Source organism: Cetorhinus maximus, chromosome 8, assembly GCF_964194155.1.
Source record: "Cetorhinus maximus chromosome 8, sCetMax3.hap1.1, whole genome shotgun sequence".
NCBI classification, from domain to species: Eukaryota; Metazoa; Chordata; class Chondrichthyes; order Lamniformes; family Cetorhinidae; genus Cetorhinus; species Cetorhinus maximus.
Genome location: NC_135886.1, coordinates 119,315,554 through 119,337,447, shown reverse-complemented (window position 1 = coordinate 119,337,447; position 21,894 = coordinate 119,315,554). Strand labels below are relative to the sequence as shown.

The 21,894-nt window shown below is 41.1% G+C and overlaps 1 protein-coding gene across 1 annotated transcript; it reads right to left on the bottom strand.

Annotated features, from left to right (window-relative positions):
• Positions 1-878: 878 nt before the first annotated feature.
• On the bottom strand, positions 879-21,162 carry igbp1 (immunoglobulin (CD79A) binding protein 1). Its single transcript, XM_078547483.1, has 6 exons — positions 20,869-21,162; positions 17,770-18,078; positions 17,443-17,638; positions 7,030-7,100; positions 4,654-4,766; positions 879-1,774 (listed from the first exon to the last, which is right to left on the bottom strand). The coding sequence occupies exons 1-6, from the start codon at positions 21,108-21,110 to the stop codon at positions 1,635-1,637; spliced, it is 1,071 nt and encodes a 356-aa protein (XP_078403609.1). The 5' UTR covers positions 21,111-21,162; the 3' UTR covers positions 879-1,634.
• Between the last annotated feature and the right edge of the window lie 732 nt (positions 21,163-21,894).

Below are 21,894 nucleotides of genomic sequence, written 5' to 3'. Positions count from 1 at the left end.
CTAACCAGTTTGCAACCAACTACAGTTATCTGGACTTGCATTGTTGGAGTAGTAGCTTTAAGAGACATGATAAATTAACTAAACACGACAACTACGTTTCAGATTACAACTACAAGTAATACTACAGGAGATCATGTATCACAACATTTCATGTAGATTCTTTGAGTAGCTTACATAACTGGAGGAATGTAGCATGAACTTGAAAGCAGCAATGAAATGGACCATAACAGAGTCGGACTTTTAAGCAAAAATCCTCCACAATCTTTTGTGATTCCCTTAGTTGCTGCAGTAATGCCAATTTATACATATCTTCACCATAACTGAAAGGTTAACATTCCAGATCAGTAGCAGAATGTTCAAGCACTTCTATTTCCTTCCAAGTCTTTATTCTTCTTTCACCCTAAATTTCTCTGTGGAGCTCCTTAAATATTCAGTTTATGCAACAAGTTACCTAGAGGTTAAACTCAGGCCTCCATCTATTCAATGCTTTTGTGCTCCAGAAAAGGAGACCAAAACTGCAATCAGAGCCCCAACCATTTCACTAAGTGCTAACAGAAAATGCTGAAAATATACAGGGTGGTGAAAAACATATTGATTGTTTCAAATGACATCCTTCATCAGAAATTAGTTCTGATGAAGGATCTATAACCAGAAACTTTAACCCATCTTTCTTTTCCAGGTGCTGATTGATCTTGCTTCTCATTTCCAACATTTCTGTTTTTATTTTATGATGCCAGCATTTCTTTTTAACTTCTCTATTAGAATGGCAAAGGTGAACAGTCAATGATTTAATAAATTAACCTCTCAGCAGGGCAGGCTTTTGTTTCTGCTGGGGGTAAAGTTAGCATGAAAACTGTTGATTAATAAGAGACTAAAGAGACTGAATGTTTTATTTTTATTTTGCAACTTAGGGTTTACAACATGGGAATTTTTTTTTTTACTAAGTCATTTCCAAGGACGATGAAAGAGCATTAAAACATTTTCTACAGATACTAAATTGAATACAGACAGGTTACATGAACTCAGGTGACAAGAAACTAGTTAATTCAAGGGATTAAATACAGCTCCAGAATTCACCTGTTGCAGCTTTAGTTTGTTAACCACTACTAAAGAAAGTTGGCAAAGGAATCAGAACTCCTGATTTGGAGAATGGGAATCAAAACACAGGAGTTATAAATTTAAATTTGGCAGATGTTGCTTAATATTACATTCAGCAATTTTACTGTAATTATATATAATTGCAACTCAGAAGAACTCCACTAAGGCAATTACTTTTGTAGATTACTCAATAGGTGGCAACTACACATTGGTGCCATGAACACCTTTTCTCACTCCCAAAGCTATTCCTCCATTTATTATCTTACCATACACTGAGAAAATGCAAGTTTTAAATGGCATACACCAACAAGTGCCTCACTTTGCTTTCAGCTGAGCATCACAATACTGTCACTGAAAATATTTTTTTATTTGCTGACAACTCAGAAACCAATGAAATTCTCACAGCCAGAGAGAGGGGGATATACTCTGCATGGTTGACAAATCCATCTCAGTTTGGTGCAGGATCCGACTCTCAGTGCACTTTCAAAGGCTCCAAAGTGAGCAGTGATATTTGAAGTGCAACTCAAGTAGAAAGGCTAGCCCATATTCTGCCTGTTGCCATATCCACGTCTACGTGTGTCCTTCCAGTCATCCTTATCACGTGCGATTTTCAAGGCCTGTTCATCGTCAGCCTCATTATCATTCTCTGTTTCTTGATCTTGATTTTCCTCATCACCTAGAATGAGAAAGCTTCCAAGATCAATTTAAAGTCTAACAATTGAATCGTTCCACCAGGCCAACAACATTGCAGGTAAATGAACTATACGTTAAGGTTCTGAGATGTACAGATTTGCAAAGTTCAAAATTTCATTCCTGATTTGGACTGAGGTATCTGATCCAAGCCAGTTTGACTCTCAATGATAAGAGATCATGATCTAGAAGTTGGGATTGAATTGCAAGGGCTTAGCAGAATCTAGGAATTGGAGGGCAGAAGTCTGAGGAGGGAGATCCTGATGTCCAACAGAACTCAGTGGAAGCATTTGGAGTGTTTCTGGAATCTGGCAGTACTGGAAACAGCAGGGCTCAACACACTTGAGGGCCAGGGGTCCCAAGGAATGCATCTGAACTATTGTTGACCCCTTTCAAACTACCAGGCTCCATCCCCTGAATGATAGGTATCACAATCATTACTTTCCCCATCATTGGTTGTTAGCTGTTCCCCATCTTTAGATTCTTGCTCTAAAGCATAATTTCCTCCTTGTTACAAATAAAGTGATGCAAAACTGTGGGCTGGGTGTGCTCAATTTCCTAATGTACACACCTGGCATATGGTAGAAACTCACTATCATTGAGATAGCTTACTTATACAGTCTTTAATAGCCATAATTTTACATAAACAAAAACACCCATAAAATATTTAATGTTCACTGGTTATGTAGTTTCTAAGTTTTTACATTAAAAAATCATTAAACATTAAAAATGGCTTGGGAGATTTTTAATTGAATATATGTATAAGCAAAAGCAATCATAGGAACTTACAGAATCACAGAAACCTACAACACAGGAGGTCATTCAGCCTGGTGAGCCTGCTCTGACTCTTTCAAAGAGTAGCCTGTTGATTAGGTGGACACCAAAGACACTAAAAAAAAGTCTATGGATATATTTAATGTTATTGTGTAATATGTAATTTTTAAATTTTGCTTTATAGATTTCAGCTGAGATTTTAAAAAATGGCAGATGAAATTTATTTTGTCAGAAAGTATTTTGAGCAACTTAAGTGGCTAGACTGTAGTCACAATAATTAGTTACCATAGGAAAAACCCCCTAAAAATTTGGACTCTTGAATTTATTGTAGGAAAAAAATTGAAACAAATAATGTGATTAAATGTGACAAAGGAAGTCTAGTTATGAAGCTAGAAATTTTCATTTGCACAGGTATAAGATTTTTAACATAGATTTGAGCTGTTGAGAAAGAAAGTGACAAAATAAATGGTTTTTTGAAAAAAAAGTTATTTTAGTTGCACCTTTTCATCACTCATGACAATCAGTTCTGATTTATCACAGGATATAAGTACAGCGACATTTTACCATTTGAAACATAACATTTTTTTCCTGCAAAGCTGTATACTTGTATTCCTTTAAGCCTATAAAATCTATCAGCCGATTCCTACAGAGGACAAATAAGCTGCTACAGCCATTCTGTTGCGTTATTTTGTGTTCGTGAAAAATTCGCTTATTTTGTACCTTTTAAAGACATGTGATGGTATTTGGTAAATTTGACAGATAGGAATAAGGAGTAGGGTTTCCACTTTGGGCACAGAATGTGACCAAAATTGCACTAGTTTTGAAAGATGTCCCCCCCACCATCCCCCACTTTTCCCAAAGGCAGGATTTTTCGGATGGTGGGGTTTCCTGCCCCACTACCCAGAGTCAGTAGGGAATGCAACACCTCTGATCATGGTAGCCCCACAGCCATTTAATGCTCCGAGGGGCTTTAATTGGCTGGAGATGGAACTTTCGTCCCTCACTCAGGCAGAAGTCCTGCTTCAGAGAGCTGCTGGCCGATCTGAATGGCCAGCTGCTCTGTAGTCCCAGTGACCAGGACTGGGACTACAAGCAGTCCCCAGATCCTGAGGCCCGGAGTCCAGGGCCAGCTAAGTGTGGCAGGCCTGACAGGTAGGAGGGAGGTGAGTCTTGACTGTGTGAGGAGAGGGGGATGAGGGTCTTGATAGAGAGACTGGGGTAGAGGGAGCATCTGTGGGGGAAGGTTGGCTTGATATGGATAGGGTGGGGAAGGGGTCCCTTGAGGGAGGCACCATCCCCCGCCACTTTCCCATCCTAGGCCCAGGCAGGTGACCTATCAGGCTTCTCTCTGCCCTCGAACTCCTCCAGCCTGCCTCAAAATTGAGACCGAGCAGAAAGTGGCTCTCCAGTGGCCAATAATTGGTCACTTAAGGGCCTCAATTTGGGTGAGGGCAGGCAGACTGCCCTAGACCTCACCCACCACACAAAATTGCACACAGGTCAGGGCGGGTGGAAATTTGAGAGAAGAACTTTGTGGGAAGGTCACTCGAGAAATTTTACCTCCAAATCCGCCGGCAGGACACTGTAAAATTCTGCCCCAGGTTTCTGCTCAAACTAATCAGCATGAGAGAGAGAAATCGCTTGTGAAATGCAAGACTGTTAAAGATGCAGGCCACAGCACTTCTTGGTTAATATATTTATTCCACAATTGTGATCCAGTGAATACATCCTTAATTGAGAATTTTAACAATAACATTTGAATGTTAACCTGCAGTAACATTTTGAGGCCAGTTTTCCCAATTCAAATTTGATTTTGCTTTGTTCTTAGTGGTGAATAAAGGAGAAAATTCTCCTTGAATCCTCCACAATGAAGACCCTCATACACTGTTAATAACTGCAGCATTTTAACAGGAAAATTATATAGAACAATTGCTCCATTTTGAACATTTATAATTCTACAATATTTTATTGATTATCCACAATTGGCCTAAAGCTCAATAATTAACACTTTAGCAAATATGTTGGACCAAAAATTATGGATCTATAAAAAGGACTGGATAGGATGAATTAATATGGAGGCACTATTCCTACCTGGATGGCTTCTTGGAATTCCCTGATCAGGCAGAACACCCTGTTTCTTATGTTGCTCATACCAATCATCAACAGTCATAGTAGGAAGGCTTGGGTAACCAGCACCAAACACCCTAGAAACAGGACAGAAAATTTATGAATAGCACAATTGTAAAAGTATGTTGTCTATTCTGCTGCAACTGGAATTGCAAATAAGTACATCCAATTTTAAGTGCATTTTTGCAGTAAAAAACCTTGTTCATACTAATATGCTACACCATACTATATCTGAGCATTACTCAAAATATGAAAAACAATGAAGAATTAATTGATACCATGTGATTTACAAAGTAGCCAATATACACAGTCCCATCATTCATGATGTTTTTGATCAGGAAAAACACGCTTATGAAGTCTACGACATCGTCAAACTTTCAGAATGTTCTTGATTTGCAAATGACATTAGTTTTGCATTTCAATTTTAGTCAAACTTAAAATGTCTCCATCTAAACATTATAAACTCTACATGGCCAAGTTAAAGACTCAGTATGGAATAATACTGAGCTGGTGGCCTGTAGCAGGTTTTAGCATAGAATATGCAACTCTGGATGTAGACCATTAGCATTAAGCTAAAGCATATTTTTAGAATTACATTACTTAGCATATTACATGTCAAAGAAACAGTTTTCAGTCAGAATCAACTACGAAGAAGACTGGAAGCATTTAAAGATTTGGAGGGGTTAGACAGATCAGTCTTCAATTGCCATTACCATAGACCCTGTACATGCTGTTGCAACTACTGGTGTGATTGTTAGGTTGGTTTACATTTCTGCATTCTGCACAAATGACAGAATATAAAGTTAAAGGACAGAAAAAAGTTACACAAGGATAAACAATGCTGAAGCTTTGTTACTTCATGTGGCACAGACATTTTGGATATAAAACGCTAGTGTGCAGCTACAACAACTTATATTCCCAGCTTAAATTCTGACATCCCCTTAAACAGTTGCAATTTCACACCATTTTTTTCTAGCCATGGTCCTGCAAAACTGATGGTTTGGTTAAATCTCCTCTTTAGTGCCTATAGACTGGTCTCCAGCATGTGTTGAGCAAGCATCAATTCCAATGTGCTTTGTGTCTTTAGCTGGAGCATGGAACCATAAAGTTTACTGCACATAAAGCAGACCATTTGGTCCTTTGTGTCCATGCTGGCTTTTTACTAGAACAATCTCAAACTAATCCCACTCCGGAGTTATCTCCTCACAGCCCTTAGCTTATGCTGCTTCAGACATTTATCTAATTTTCCCTTAAAAGATGCAATGGTCTCTGCCTCAACTAATCCTCTGGTAAAGTATCTCAAGCTCCATCAATCCCTTGCATAAAGGTGGTGCTAACCTTTATCTCTTCACTCAGTTTATGATGTCTTGCCACTGACTGCTAAAATTGGAGGAAGAGGTCTTTCCTAATTCGCACTATCAAGACATTTTATAATTTAAAAAAAAAAATCTGTATTAAATCATTCTTTAGCTACCTCTGGTCCAAAAGAAATAGTCTCAGTATCTCAAGTCTCTCTTTATAGTTTCCCATTCTGGCATCATCCTGTTAAACATGCCCTGCGTGCTCCCAATGGTTTTAATGCCCTTTTTAAAATGGAGTGCCGAAATTGTGGCTTAACTAATGTTTTGGATAAATTTAAGATTATGTCTTTTCAGTAGGATACCCTTGCACCCTATACCCCATTTAAAAATAAATCCAAAAAGCTGTAGGCCTATTTTATTTAGTTGCATTTGCACTTTCAAGAAATTAAGCATTTGAACCCCACTGTCTCTGTATATCCTCACATTTGTGTCTATTGATTACATATTGCCTCACACTTATATCCACATTAAATTATACCCGCCATCTGTCTGCTAACCTGAATACATGTGTGATGTATTTTACAGTTCTCGCCACAGTTTGCAAAACTCTTAATTTTGAGATTACATAATCAAGAGATGGGTTTCCTTTGGGTCTGATAATGTGTTCATACAGTTTTAGCTTTGATAAGACTCTTTTAAACTGTTCACTTGACTTGGCCTGGACAAATATAGAAAATACAAAATTCAGAGCATGTATATGAATGTCAAGTGAGAACAGGACTGAGTTTGATTCTGATGTCTTCCTTCCAAACAAACCTGGTGATCAGCTGATAATCGATAGTGAAGAATGGCTAATTTGCTGAGGTAGAGGAAGGACATTAGAGTTGTGGTATCATGCCACACCCTATTGCTTCTGGAAAAAAAAGTCAAGGGGAAAATCGAAACTGAGAAAAGAGCTGTTCACCAAACAGTAAGACTTTCAATTACAGGATTTATTATAGACATAGGATTTTCAATATCACTCTTGTTTTGTACTTACTTGGCTTGGACTGCATCTTGAGTAAGGATAAAAGGTTGCATTGGAGGTCTTTGTGGTCGAGTAGCCTGGGGCTGAAAGGGGCGGAAAAAGGACCATCATACTAGTTTTATCTAGATTGAATTTTCAGTAAATATCACAAAGTAAATCTCAAATTCAAAGTAATTTCAAATGCTCAAGTTCACTTCGATACTAATTTATAACATTAAAATAAGAAATTGCGGGTGTGTTAAAAATACAAAACTCCAAAATTTTGCAATTAGTGTTAATGCCTAGTTTACATTTTATTAAAGAAAGCTCAAGGATGCTTTCAAAAAATGTTTCAACTCTGCAATTAATCTATTTTCTACTATTTTAAAAAATACACCGTCAGATTCAAAAGGCTGGGTATACAGGAAGATTACAAAGAGCAAGAGTAGGCCATTCCACCTTTTGAGTCTACTCTGCCATTCAGAAGATCAGGGCTAATCTGATTGTGGTCTCAACTCCACTTTCCTGCCCGTCCCCATAATCCTTGACTTGCTGGATCATCAAAAATGTGTTCAACCCAGCCTTGAATATATTCAGTGACCCAACCTCCACCACTCTCTGCTATAGAGGATTCCAAAGATTAATGACCAACTGAGAGAAAAAAACACCTTCTCAACTCAGTCTTAAACAGGAGACCATTTATTCTGAAACTGTGCCCCCTATTTTTAGATTGCTCACGACGGGAAACATCCAATCAGCATCTACCTTGTCAAGGCCTCTCAGAATCTTACAGTTTCGATAAGGTGACCTCTTATTCTTCTAAACTACAATGAACATAGGCCCAGCCTGCTCAATTTTCCTCATAAGACAACCCCTTCAACCCTGGAATCAACCTTACCTGAACTGCCTCCAATGCAACTAAATCCCTTTTTAAACAAGGAGTCCAAAACTGCACACCATCTCACTAAAGCCCTGTACAGTGTAGCAAGGCTTCCTTACCTTTATACTCCATCTCCCTTGCAATAAAGACCAACATTTGCTTTCCTAATTTCTTGCTGTACCTCCATATTAAACTTTTTCGATTCATATATGAAGACACTCAGATCCATCTGTACTGCAGCATTCTGCAGTCTTTCTCCATTGAAATAATATTCTGCTTTTCTATTGTTCCTACCAAAGTGGACAGACAACCTCACATTTTCCCACATTAAATCCCATCTGCCAATTTTTTGTGCACTCAATTAACCTACCCTTATGGCTTTGCAGATTCAAAGTCCTCTGCACAACTTGCTTTCCCACCCGTCTCTGTATTGTCGGTAAATTTGGCTACAATGCACTCTGTCCCTTCATACAAGTCATTAATACAGATTGTAAATAGTTGAGGCCCCAATACTGATCCCTGCGGCCCACTAGTTAGTTTGCCAACCTGAAAGTGACCCATTTATCCTGACTCTTGTTTCCGGTTTGTTAGTTAATTCTCTATCCATTCTAATATATGACCCCAATACCGTGAGCTCTTATCTTTTCTAGCAATTAAAAATTTTTTTTTATTCTTTCATGGAATGTGAGCGCCATTGGCAAGGCCAGCATTTATTGCTCATTCCTAATTTCCCTTGAGAAAGTGTTTGTAAGCCACCTTCTTGAACTGCTGCAGTCCATCTAGTTTAGGTACACTCAGAGCGTTGTTAGGAAAGGAGTGCTAGGATTTTGACACAGCAACAACAAAGGAATGGTGGTTTGGTTCCAAGCCATATGGCTCGGAGGGGAACTTGCAGGTGGTGGCGCTTCCATGTGTCTGCTTTCCTTGATCTTCTAGGTGGCAGAGGTTACAGGTTTGGAAGATGCTGTTGAAGGAGCCTTGATAAGTTGCTGCAGTGCATCTTGTAGATGGTACACACTGATGCCATTGTGCGTTGGTGGTGCAGGGAGCAAAAGTTTAAGGTGGTGAATGGGGTGCTGATCAAATGGGCTGTTTTGTCCTGATTTGTGCCAAGCTTCTTGAGCATTGTTGAAGCTGCACTTATCCAGGCAAGTGCAGAGTATTCCATCATACTCCTACTTCTGTCTTGTAGATGGTGGACAGGCTTTGAGGAGTCAGGAGGTGAGTTACTCACTGCAGAATTTCCAGCACTTGACCAGTTCTTATAGCTACAGTATTTATATAGCTAATGCAGTTACATTTCTGGTCAATGGTAACCCCCAGGGTGTAGCTGGTGGGAGATTCAATGATGGCAATGCCATTGAATATCAAGAGGAGAGAATTACACTCTCTCTTGTCAGAGATGGTTATTGTCTAGATTACCAGATTTTCAAAAGTTAAAACTGGGACACACTGAAAAGCCTTGGGAAGGCGGGTGCCCAGATTATTGACACATTGGGCAACCAATGGCAGCAGTTGGAGGGAGGGGCGGTTGAAGATAGAAGGTCACGTGATGACATCTCCCAGAACATGTCTGGAAGATACCCTGTATCTAGATTGTAAATAACTGCTGGAACACTATGGTGACAGTTGACGTTTTCCCAGTCCAGGCCAGGGTTCTCTAAGGTCCCCTTCAAATCTCCACCCAAGAGTCACATTTCAACTAAGACAATGAACCGGGCTCCTCTCAAGAGTTAAACCCAAAACCTCAATCCTGAATTAATTCAAATCTTCTCTTTATTCATCAATACATTCTCCTGTTAAAACTATCGCTTCGTTCTGAGCCAACAGTTGGCTTTGACTTTTAACTGCATTCCCAACACAAAAGCATAAAGTTTGACAGAGACAAGCATGAGTGGTGGGCTGGGGGTGGGGGGTGTTGGGTTTTGGGTTTGGGTGGAACAGAGTGGATGAATGACCAAACTGTGCAGAATTACACTCCAGACTGCTTACAACTTTCCCTTTATTAAACAGGATCATTTCAAAAGGAGGTTTCAAACTTCAGATGCTGGGTGGTGTTGCTGAGTAGCTTTGGTGTTTTATACAAATTAGAATTATAGACCATAATTATGTAAACTACGACTCAGTTATTAGCAGGGCCACATTTAGAATGAAATGAACCCATCTCTATTTTTTCTGTTAGATATTTGACTATAGTTTCCCTAATTGCCCTCGAGGTGGTGATGGTGAGCTGCCTTCTTGAACTGTTACAGTCCATTTGGTGTAGGTACACCCACAGTGCTATTTGGGAGGGAGTTCCAGGGTTCTGACGCAAAATCCTGTGAATCACGCTACTCCAAGCTGGCTTTCTTGTTGGGTAAGTGCTTCTTCAATGGAAAGGTGGTGGGGCTACTATTACAAGTGTGACCTTCCAGTTGATGGACACCACTGTCAATCTTCTGTCATCACCTAGCTGATTCCCAAGATGGAACATGATGGGTGGGTTAAAGGGTTGGAGCTTCAGCAGAGCTGAAAACCTGGACATTTCAGCAATCTGGAGAAAACTGTAGGGACACCGGGATGCTTCTGGAAAAACCCGGACTGTCACAGCCAAATTGGGACATCTGACCACCCCGTCATTGAATGGCACTTGTGTGGCACAAATGTAACCTATCACTTATCAGCCCAAGCCTGAATGTTATTCAGGTCTTACTGCATACGGACACGAACTGATTTAGTGTTTGAACGTACAAATATACGAATTAGGAGCAGAGTGGGCCATTCAACTGCTTGAGTCTGCTCTGCCATTCAATAAGATCATTGTTGAAGAGAGGTGAAGTCATAAATGAAACTGAACACTATGCAATCATCGGCGAATTTCCGCACTTCTGATCTTATGACAGAGGAAAGATCAATGATGAAGGAGCTGAAGGTGATTGGGTCTCAGACACTACCCTGACAAATTCCTGCAGTGATGTCCTGGGGCTGAGATAATTGGCCTCCAGCAACCACAACATTTGTATTAGGTATAACTCCAATTGGTGCAGACGTTTTCCCTGATTCCCAATTACTTTAATTTTGCTACGGCTCCTTGATGCCACACTCCGTCAAATGCTGCCTTGATGTCAAGGGCAGTCATTCTCACCTCGAGTTCAGCTCCCTTGTCCATGTCTGCACCAAGGCTGTAATGAGGTCAGGAGCTGAGTGGGCCTGGCAGAACCCAAACCGAGTATCGGTGAGCAGGTTATTGCTGTGCAAGTGCTGCTTGATTGCACTGTTGCTGATCTCTTCCATCACTTTACTGATGACTGAGATGGGTTGGTAATTGGTCAGATTGAATCTGTCATGCTTTTTGTGGACAGGGCATACCTGGCAATTGTCTACATTGTTGACTAGAGTGTTCAGTTGTACTGGAATAGCTTGGTTAGGAGCATGGGTTAGTTCGGAACACAAATCCTCAGTACTACAGCTGGCATGCCGTCAGGACCTATAGTCTTTGCTGTATCCAGTGCCTTCAGCCATTTTTTGATATCATGTCGAATGAACTGTATTGGCTGAAGATTGCAATCTGTGATGCTGGGGACCTCAGGAGGATGCCGAGGTGGACCAACCACTTGGCATTTCTGGTTGAAGATGGTTGCAAATGCTTCAGCTTTGTCTTTTGCACTGACATGCTGGGCTCCCCCATCACTGAGACTTGGAATATTTGAGGTTAGTTGTTTAATTATCCATCATCATTCATAATTGGATGTGGCAGGACTTCAGAGCTGTGATCTGATCTGTTGTTTGTGGAATTGCTTAGCTCTGTCTATTGCATACTGCTTATGTTGTTTGGCATGCAAGTATTCCTGTGTTGTTAGCTTTACTAGGGTGGCAACTCATTTTTAGGTATGCCTGGTGCTGCTCCTGGCATGCTCTCCTCATTGAACCAGGGTTGATCCCCTGGCTTAATGGTAATGGTAGAGTGAGGGATTTGCCAGGCCTTGAAGTTACAGATTATGGTTGAGTAAAATTCTGCTGCTGATGGCCCACAGCCCCTCATGGATGCCCAGTTTTGAGTTGTTAGATCTGTTCTGAATCTATTCCATTTAGCATGGCGGTAGTGTCACACATAATGGACGGTATTCTTTTTTCAGACCTTTCAGTCTTTGGCCACTAGTGTGAAGACGGGTCTTCGTCTCCACAAGGACTGTGGTGGTCAATCCTACCAATACTGCCATGGACAGATGCATCTGCGACAGGTAGACTGGCAAGGACGAGGTCAAATTGTTTTTTCTCTCTTATTGATTCCCTCACCACCTGTCACAGGTTCAGTTTGTCAGATGTGTCATTCAGGACTCAGCCAGCTCGGTCCATAGTGGTGCTACCACTCCTAGTGATGGATATTGAAGACCTTCACCCAGAGTACATTGTGTGCCCATGCCATGCTCAGTGCTTCTCCCAAGTGGTGTTCAACATGGAGGATTACTAAGTCATCAACTGAGGAAAGGCAGACGGTTGTAATCAGCTGGATTCCTTGTCCATGTTTGACCTGATGCCACGAGGCTTCATGAGTCTGGAGTCAATGTTGAGGACTCCCAGGGCAACTCCCTCCTGACCCTATACCACTGTGCCACCACTTCTGCTGGGTCTGTCCTGCCACTGGGACGGGACATACCCAGGGATGGAGATGGAGGTGTCTGGGACATTAACTGTAAGATATGTTTTGGTCAGTTTGACTATGTCAAATTGTTGCTTGACTCACTCTCCTAAATTTGACACCAGCCCCCAGATGTTAGTAAGGAGGGCTTTGCAGGGTTGGTCGGGCAGCGTAACATTGCCTTTTCTGGTCAATGCTGTCCCGTTCTATTCCTTTTTTTACTTTACCAGGGATAAAAGTGACCAAAGACAAAATGTCTGAAAATTAGTGGCCGAAGGCTAAAAGGTCTGAAAAAAGAATCATATAAATATAGCATTTTATGATCTGCAGTGATTGCAAATGCTTCTAGGCCACTTCACACAGGTGGAATTATTAGGCTTCAAGTAGGTAGAAACCTACTTGTTTACCTTCTATCATCATCAAGACTGTGGACCAATGCATTTGTATCAAATCGCCAAAGTGATCTCAGCATTTCAGCATTCAATGCAGTTAGTATGTACCTCATCTTGTGCCCCATGCACTAACAAGAGAACATGACCTTGCTGGATTGCGTACATGCGAAGCAAAGCACTACTGCAGTGTTTCACAAGCTATTTTTCCATGTGACCCCACCACCTTCTCAAGGGCAATTAGGGATGGGCAACAAGTGCTGACCTTGTCAGCGATGCCCCCATCTCATGAATATATAAAATGCTTGAAAATTAACATGATTCCCAGGTGCCAGCAAAAATAAAACAGTAATATTCAGTAAATATTAAAGTTTGTGTATTATAGATCAACGTATAATAATACATCATGAATATGAAAGTGTTTTTAAGTACATTGTAAAAATGTTATTTTATGTACTCATGTAGGTTTCAGCCAAGCTCTCCAGACTACTATGTGACAGAAGACTCTCTCCTCCACCCCTACACTCAGTGGCCCCTTTTGCCAACCTCCTCCCGCCAACTCACTCACTCATCTGCCTGTCCTTTCCAACAGTCTTACAGCAACACCAAGTTGCTCTGGGGCCCCACATGCCCCATGGCCAGGCCAACGTGGCTGAAATATAATTAGCAGAGACTTCAGCTTTGCTGCACCATCCTGGGTAGCTAGTTGTACTGTGTCAAAGCATGTCAATGAATATGTCCATTTTATCCTATTTTGCAAGGGCTCTCATTTGGTTTTGATTCAATGAAGAACGCAAACAAAATTATACCAGTCTGAATTAGCAGCAGGGGCAAGTTGTCAAATTAATATTACTAATTAATAATTAATACTAATTCATCTGAGCAAGGTTGTTCTGAGTCTATTTCCTAAAAGTACTTTGGTTAATGAATAACACTTTTCACATAACTGCATGTTTGATTTTCAATATTCTCATGTTGTAGCGTTTAAGAAAGATTCTTTTGTCTTGAGTTTTTTCTTTTTTGGAATGGAAAAATATTGCAACATCCTGCATTTTAAAGTTTATTACTGTATAACATCTCACTGAATAAAGAAAAATGTTAGTGTCTTAAAGCTTTTCTAATGTAGCGAAAAATTCTAACTATTTAACACTCATGTTTGCAAAGCCCAAACATCTACTGATAGATGATTCCACGATTGGGCAGCACTTGCTGAACAATCCTGAATGTGCTAACAGCTACACTAACAACCAATTTAAAGTATTTGCCCTATTTGCTCGTGCACTCTTGGCTATACTCTGTCCCTTCCTGTCTCGCTGTGGTTATCGTTACCCTTACTGCTATTCAGCACTATTCTCTTGTCCTTTCTTGTTAACTTTCTAAATCTCTCATGTGAATCCTCCACACACACAGCCCCCCCCCCCCACACTTTATTTAGTTTGAAGCCCTCTCTCCAGCCATAGTTTATCGATTCAACAGGACACTGGTCCCAACCATGTTCAAGTGAAGTCTGTCCCAATGGAACAGCTTCCTCTTTCCCCAGTCCATTTCTCCCATACCAATCTTTAAAGCTTTGCATTCAACTCTCTTATCTTATTTACCCTATGCCAATTTGCTCGTGGCTCAGGTAGTAATCCAGAGATTATTTTTGTGGTCCTGCTTTTTAATTAAGCCCCTAGTTACTCATATAACCTTAGTAGAAACTTTCTCATAGTACTATCTATGCTATTGATACCCACGTGGACCACGACAACTGGATCCTTCCCCTCCCGTTCCAAGTCCCTCTCCAGCCCTAAGGAGATGTCCTTAACCCTGGCACCAGGCACGCAACACAGCCTTTCGGACTCGCTTTCGGCTGCAGAGAACAGGGTACTGAAATGTCACTTTACAGAGCTTGCTTTCAAGTACGTATTCTTGCATCAATAAAAAGAATGGGCCTTTTAGTAGTGGAAGGTTACACGTCAGCGCTCAAATAGCACTTCTTGGTGAAAGCTTTTTCGATAAAGCATAAAAATAGCAGTTCGGATTGGGTGGCCAGCATTATAATTAATTATGTTTTCTAAAAGACGATGACAAAATTATGAAAATTTAAAAAAAAATCAGTGATCATTTTAAGGCTTTACCCTGGAGAGAATGTGGACGAAATCTGTTCCAAAGCTACCATTCTTTTCACAGAAGTGAAAATTTATAGAGATGTCAAGCTCCAGTCTGTGCCAGACAAAAAGCAATAAAATAAAAATGTAAGTACTGGTACTCACATTTTGTGTGGGATTCTGTGGCTAATTTTCATGAGCAGGGCAGTGGCTCTCAATTAATGCTTGGTTATTAAAGTAAACCTATCTTCCTGTCTAAATTTCTGCTGTGGTACAGGAAGCAAATCATGCAGCTAATAAGTTACTTTGATTTGTGTACAGTGAAATACAAATCAAAATCCTGAAATACTTACGGCAGGATTTTCTGGCCCCACCAGCAATAGGCATTGTGATGGGCAGGACAGGAAATATTCCAATTTTTCCCGTTTGCCCGCGATGATGCCCGCTGCTGGGGACCGGAAAATCCCAGCCTTAGTTTCTGTTTTCAAAGTTCTTAATTTGTCCTGCAGACAATATTAGGATCCATGGGGGTAGTATTGGGAGGCCCATATTATCATCTGACATATTTAACACATAGACCATAATGCTTATAAACTTAAAAAACGTTTAAATGGGAGGATAAGTTGATAAAACTAAAAAAAAGAGATGAAGGATCTCAGGTTTTATAAGGAGGGTGATGGAATACAAAGCTAAGAAATAATGCAATACCTTTTCAAATCATTGCTAAGACTGTAGGTATAGAGTATTGAGGTCTGTTTGGATGGCCTACTTTAAAAAGGATGCCAAGGTATTGAGAGAGTGCAATAGAGATTCACCATGATGCCAGGGTCAGGAGGCTTTAGTTGGGAGGAAAGGTCAGAAAAAAAGCAACAAATTTCTGAATGGGTTTGGAAGAAAAGCTATTTTCACTGGTTGGTGAGTCAGTAACTTGAGGGCATAAACTTAAGGGCGTTACCAAGAATTAATGGAGAAGTTAAGGCATATTTTGTATAGAAAAAAAACGTTGTTAGGACTTGGAGAAGCAGAGTCCATGGTAGCTTTCAAAGAGGAATTATATAAATACTTTAAAAATAAAACATTTAAAAGATTATGGGCAAAAGGCAGGGGATAGCTCTTTCAGATGCTATGATGTTGGCATAATTGGCTGCATGGTTTCCTCTTATGCTGAAAAATCTTTTCGTTAAAATACACCTGAATATATTCAAATTGCTCCCAAAACCAGCTACAGATCTGTCACCATTAGTATGTCACCCTACACAAATGTAGTTGAAAATGCTCACTTCAGACAAGATTTAAGTTTGGAAGTTGCAATCTGTAAACATATTGCTGTGGTCTTTCACAGTTCAGGTAGACATAGTATATAAAACTTTTTACATCTGTCATTATGTTTTACCGAAACTATGTGACATTTGTGACAGCACCCCAGCATATGGGCAGCCACGAGCCCACTATACTAATTCCCCAATCTCCCTTTGCCATCGTGACACTGAGTAGATGCCACATTATGGGGTGGTTATCCCTAGCTGATTTTGCATTCCCCTGGCAGCCATGAAAGTGATGCTCATGGAATCCTAGGAGAACATAGATGGAGTGCTACTGGATGTGAAGTAGTCTGGGTTTGGTTGAAAAAGAAAATAGTTGAGGTTTTGTAACCACCATTGCAAAAGAACAAGCAAGTTTATAACCAGCCCAATAGCCAAATTGGAGGCCTTGATGTCCATGAGTTGTAGTTATTACAAGATACAATGTTGAGCTCCGGGTTCACTTCTTTTCAATGGCAGCTATTGGGAGACCATGAAAAAACACCAAAGTCACAATAGCATGATCTTAAAATCTGGTATTTTGGGAAATAGTAATCAGTAGGAAAATCTAGGTCATAAAGTTTCACAGTGGACAAGGCTATTCATATAATTCTTTATCAATGAGCAGGTAGAAGGTGAAAGGGGAGAAAAGTCTTTTCTTGTGACTCAAACAAGAGGTGTGTGAAATATGTTGAGAGAATTGCTACTTTTATCTATTTATATATCACCTTTAACTCAGTAAACATTCCAAGGCACTTCACGGGAGTGTTATCAAGCAAAATCTGACACTGAGCCAGATAAAAAGATATTAGGGAAAGGTCAAAGAAGTTTTAAGGAGCATCCGAAAGGAGAGATGCACGTGGAAGGTTAGGGCCTAGGCAGCTGAAGGTACAGTTGCCATTGGTGGAGTGATGGAAATGGGGGATGCCCAAGGGGGCAAAATCAGAGGAAAGCAGAGATCTTGTAGGGTTGTTGGACTGGAGGAAGCTACAGATATAGGGAGGAACGAGGTCATAGTGGTAACAATTAAAATTTTAAATTTGAAGAGGGCCAAGTTTGCTCAATGAAATTATTTTAAACCATTTTTTTTCTATTCCCTAAATTTTCCTACACAGGGATCCCTTGTCATGAAGCGCACAAAATGCAGAGATTAACATAAACCACATACCCGTTTTGTTCCCTCCATTCTTTTTAAAATTTGAATTTCTTGCTCTATACTCTCAATCTCTTCTAGACTTGTGCTTATCCATCGTTGCAAATTCAATAGATAAAATTTTCTTGTCTGCTCATCGTCTGCCTTTCCGCTGCAGATAATGGATTTAATCTCCTTTAACTGGGTTTCAGTTTCTTTCTTCATATTATACCTGGTTGGAATGAATTAAAAAACAAAAAAAAACCTTTCAAAGCATTGCTACACAATTTGACTTAAGGTTACAGTTACTCATTTATTCCAAAGTTATTCTGAAGAGCATAAACAGATGTATGAAATTGGTACCTTTCAATTTTAGCCTGTCTTTTAGTTGCCATGGAGAGTAAGCTGGACTGACTGCAGACACCAGGACTATTTGGGACGCTTGCCTCATTATGCTCTTCTTTATTCTCCACTTTCTGAGGGATTTCAAATGTCATAACATTATAATCTTTGCAACGCTTTAAGAAGTCCATGTAATAAACTTGGGCCTTCTGTACATGCTCCAGTCGCTTAGCAGAATTCCCTAGCTTCATTGTGAGAGCTCCCAGTAATACAGGCAACAACAGATACTTAACGTCTGCGGTGGCTATTTCTTCCAGCTCTTCATTTCGACTGTAATACAACAAAAGCAAGTCAAAAAAAAATAATTCAGAAGTATTATGCAAAAACTCTCAATTTTGATATTGAGTCTATACTACAAAGCAGTTGAACTGCTTGTTGCAATGTAGTTTTCCACTTACTGGCCTGAATGTCTCTCCTGCAAGTATCAAAGAAGGCACAGCTTTGAATCAAATATTTAAAGCTTTTGGGCTGCGTCAGAGGTGTTGTGTCAGTATTGCATAGACCATCTTAGAGGATTCATTGCTTACAGGACCTGCTGTCATGCAGTTCAATCAAAGCTGTACACTAAAGCAATTTTGCAATATAAAAATAACCAATGCCGTAGCTAATTTTGATGTTGATGCTGGGTGACTGAAATTATAATGTACTTCGATTCACCATATATTTGCTGACTCTTAACATCCTCTGAAATTGCCTCAAAAGCCACCCAGTAGTAAACAACTGTTACAAGAAAATTAGAAAGAGCTATTGGCAACAAACCAGGCATCATATCAGCATAGGTCTATGGCAATTTCTGACCAGTCAATTCTGCAAAGTCCTCCTTACCAAAACGTTGGATTGATGCACAATTTGGGAGTTACTGTACCACAGAGTAACCTGACATAGTTAGGCTCAAAGTATTATACCTAACAACCAACATCCCTGGGGATGTTTTGTTCCACTGACAAAACAGACCCACTAGACGTGGGCGCATCATGATATATAGCCCTGGAAGATCCAAATATTCACATTGGGCCATATAAGGTTGCATGGATTCAGGCCTGACAGTGTTAAGTTCTAATAGAAAATCAAAATACCGCAGATGCTGGAAATCTGAAACAAAAACAGAAAATGCTGGAAAAGCACAGGTGGTCTAGCAGCACCTGTGGAGGGAGAAACCGAGTTAATGTTTCAAGTCCGTTTGACCCTTCTTCAGAGCTCTGAAGTTCTAACAACCACCATCCTGGATAAGTAATCTGCACATCACTTAGAGCAAGGTCTGAGGGATGCAAGGACTTAGAATGTTAGAATGAAGTCTGGGGTGGGGGTGGGGATGTACTTCAAGGTCCATTAGTAAAAGTGGCTCGACACTTGACTAAGCAGCCCAAATCTTGAATGAACAGCGAGACTGACTATGCATCAGCTGCAGGCAGAAACAATGTGAGAACAAAATCTACTTGACCTCATTCTCACTAAACTTCCAGTAACAGGTACATCAATCTGTAATAGTACAGGTAGAAGTGGTGACCATGTAATTTTTGTGAAGTCAAAGTCACTTTTGAAAGGTCATAGACCAAAAACATTAACTCTGTTTCTCTCTCCATAGATGCTGTCCAACCTGTTGAGCGTTTCCAGCAATTTGTTTTCATTTCACTTTTCCACCATCCTTCCTCATATATTGAAGCTGGGACAAGTGGACTAAATTAAGGGCAGATCAGCAGCACAAATTGAAAGCCTATGAGGCACTGAGATAACCCGACAATCTATAATCTCATGTCTGACACATTTTTCAAACCTTGATCATTTACAAGTCATGAAACCAACTCTGGTTCAATGTAGAGTGCAGATGATCAGAAGTGGGGATAGTCTTGCACTTCAAAAGGGCATAGACATGTTGGTGGATTGGGCAGACAAGTGACAGAGAAGTTCAATGCAGAGAAGTGTGAGGTGATTCATTTTGGCAGGAAAGATATGGTGAGGCAGTATAAAATAAAGGGAGAGCCTCTAAAAGAGGTGCAGGAAATGTGGGACCTCGGTGTATACGTACATAGGTCATTGAAGATGGCAGGGTACATTGAGAGCAGTTAATAAAGCATATAGTATCTTAGGCTTTATTAATAGAGGCATCGAGTACAAGAGTAAGGAGGTCATGTTGAACTTGTATAAGACACTAGTTAGGCTTCATCTGGAGTACTGCATCCAGTTCTGGGCACCATACTTGAGGATGGGTATGAAGGCATTGGAGAGTGTACGGAGGAGATTCACAAGAATAATTCTGGGATGGAGAACTGTAGCTATGAGAATAGATTGGAGATGTTGGGACTGTTTTCCGTGGCGAAAAAAGGGCTGAGAGGAGACTTGATAGAGGTATTCAAGATCCTGAGGGATATAGACAGGGTAACAAGTGAGAAACTGTTCCCACTCAAGAAAACATCAATAATTAGAGGGCACAGATTAAAACAGTTGGCAAAAAGAGTAAATGTGAGGAAAAGATTTTTCACCCAGAGGGTGGTTGGAGTCTGGAACAAACTTCCTGAAAGGGTGTTGGAGAAAGATTCGATTGAGGTATCCAAAAGGGAATTGGATTGCTATCTGAAAAAGAAAATGTGTGCAAGTTTACAGGGATAAGACAGTGGAATGGGACCAAGTGGAACGCTCTTTCAGAGAATCAGTGCAGACTCGATGGGCCGAGTGGCTTCCTTTTGCAGTGTAAAGATACTGTGAGTTAGCTGCATTCAGAACTCCTCTGATGACAAAGCAGCCCATGTCAACTTGCAGCAGGGGCCTGACCAGCGATCGTGCTCAGGCTGACAAGTGGCAGGGAATCATCGCCTTTTCAAAAGGGAAGAAAGTGGACCTTCCAGCGCCGCCACAATGACCAGACAACAGGCTAGTGGGTTAATCACGGAGCCGTGGAATTGCTGCCTATTGTGGCCAATGAATAAAGGAGGAAACGGGAGGGAGAAGTGAGCAACATTAAAACATTTAACAGGGAGGGTGATATTTATTGTAATTAAACATTTCCCGAATAGCCCAATTTCCCATATTGCAGGTTCCTTATCATCAGCCGCCCCTGGTTACCTGAAGAGGTCCAGTTGGTTCACCATTCGGGTGGCCTGCTCCAACAGCTCCACCCCTCGCCGCACTTTGCGCTGGAAAGTGTCCGAGTTGGACGGCTCGTTGCTGCTCTCCGCCTCCTCGTGCAGTTTCCAACCGCTCTCGAAGATGTCGGAGAGCTTGCGGAACTCGGCGGGCTCTGTCTGAGAGCACGTCGCCTCCGCCTCTACCTCTGCCTCTTTCTCTGCCATCCCCACAGCCGCCATCACTGCGAGGTGGAAACCCTCCACTGCCGCTGCGTCAGCCTGCACTGGGAGGATGGGGTGACTAGCGCTATCCTGGCGGCGGGAGGACCGACTTTTCAGCAGCATCCACTCGCCCCCACCAAACACATACACACCCTGAGCAGCAGCAGCAGCAGTAGCAGCGCCTCCCTGGCGGTGGGAAGACCACAATCTCCGTGTCCAACGGCATCCACCACCACAACCCCTACTTTGAGAGGCAATAGCGTCGCCCTGGCGGTCGGAGGACCGCATTTTCTGTCCAAAGGCACCTCCATCGCACTTTGAGCCGTTGCAATGCCACCTGGCGGTAGGAAGACCGAGTTCTCAGAATCCAAAGGCACCCACCTTCCCTAGAGCAACCCCAGCGCCATCCGGAGGCGCTTTCAAAAAAACTCTGGGTGGGTGGTTGAGTGTTGACAAATGACACAAAATTGAAGTGATATTTCCTCGGCCGCTGAGTGACTTTCAAAACAGGGGTGTAGACAGCAAATTTGAAATAATCTTCCGAAGAAGAGTTATATTGGATTCGAAACGTTAACTCTTGTTTCTCTCCCCACAGATGCTCCCAGACCTGCTGAGTTTTTGCAGCACTTTCTGTTTTTTATTTCAGATCTCCAGCATCCGCAGGACTTGACTTGCATTGAAATAATGAATGTTTCCTTCTAAATGCTGGAAATACTGTTGCAGCATTTCTGAGGGAAACGGTGGGAAACAGCTGACACCAATGCTTCACCAGAAAAAAATAATTTTAAATTAAGAACTGTTG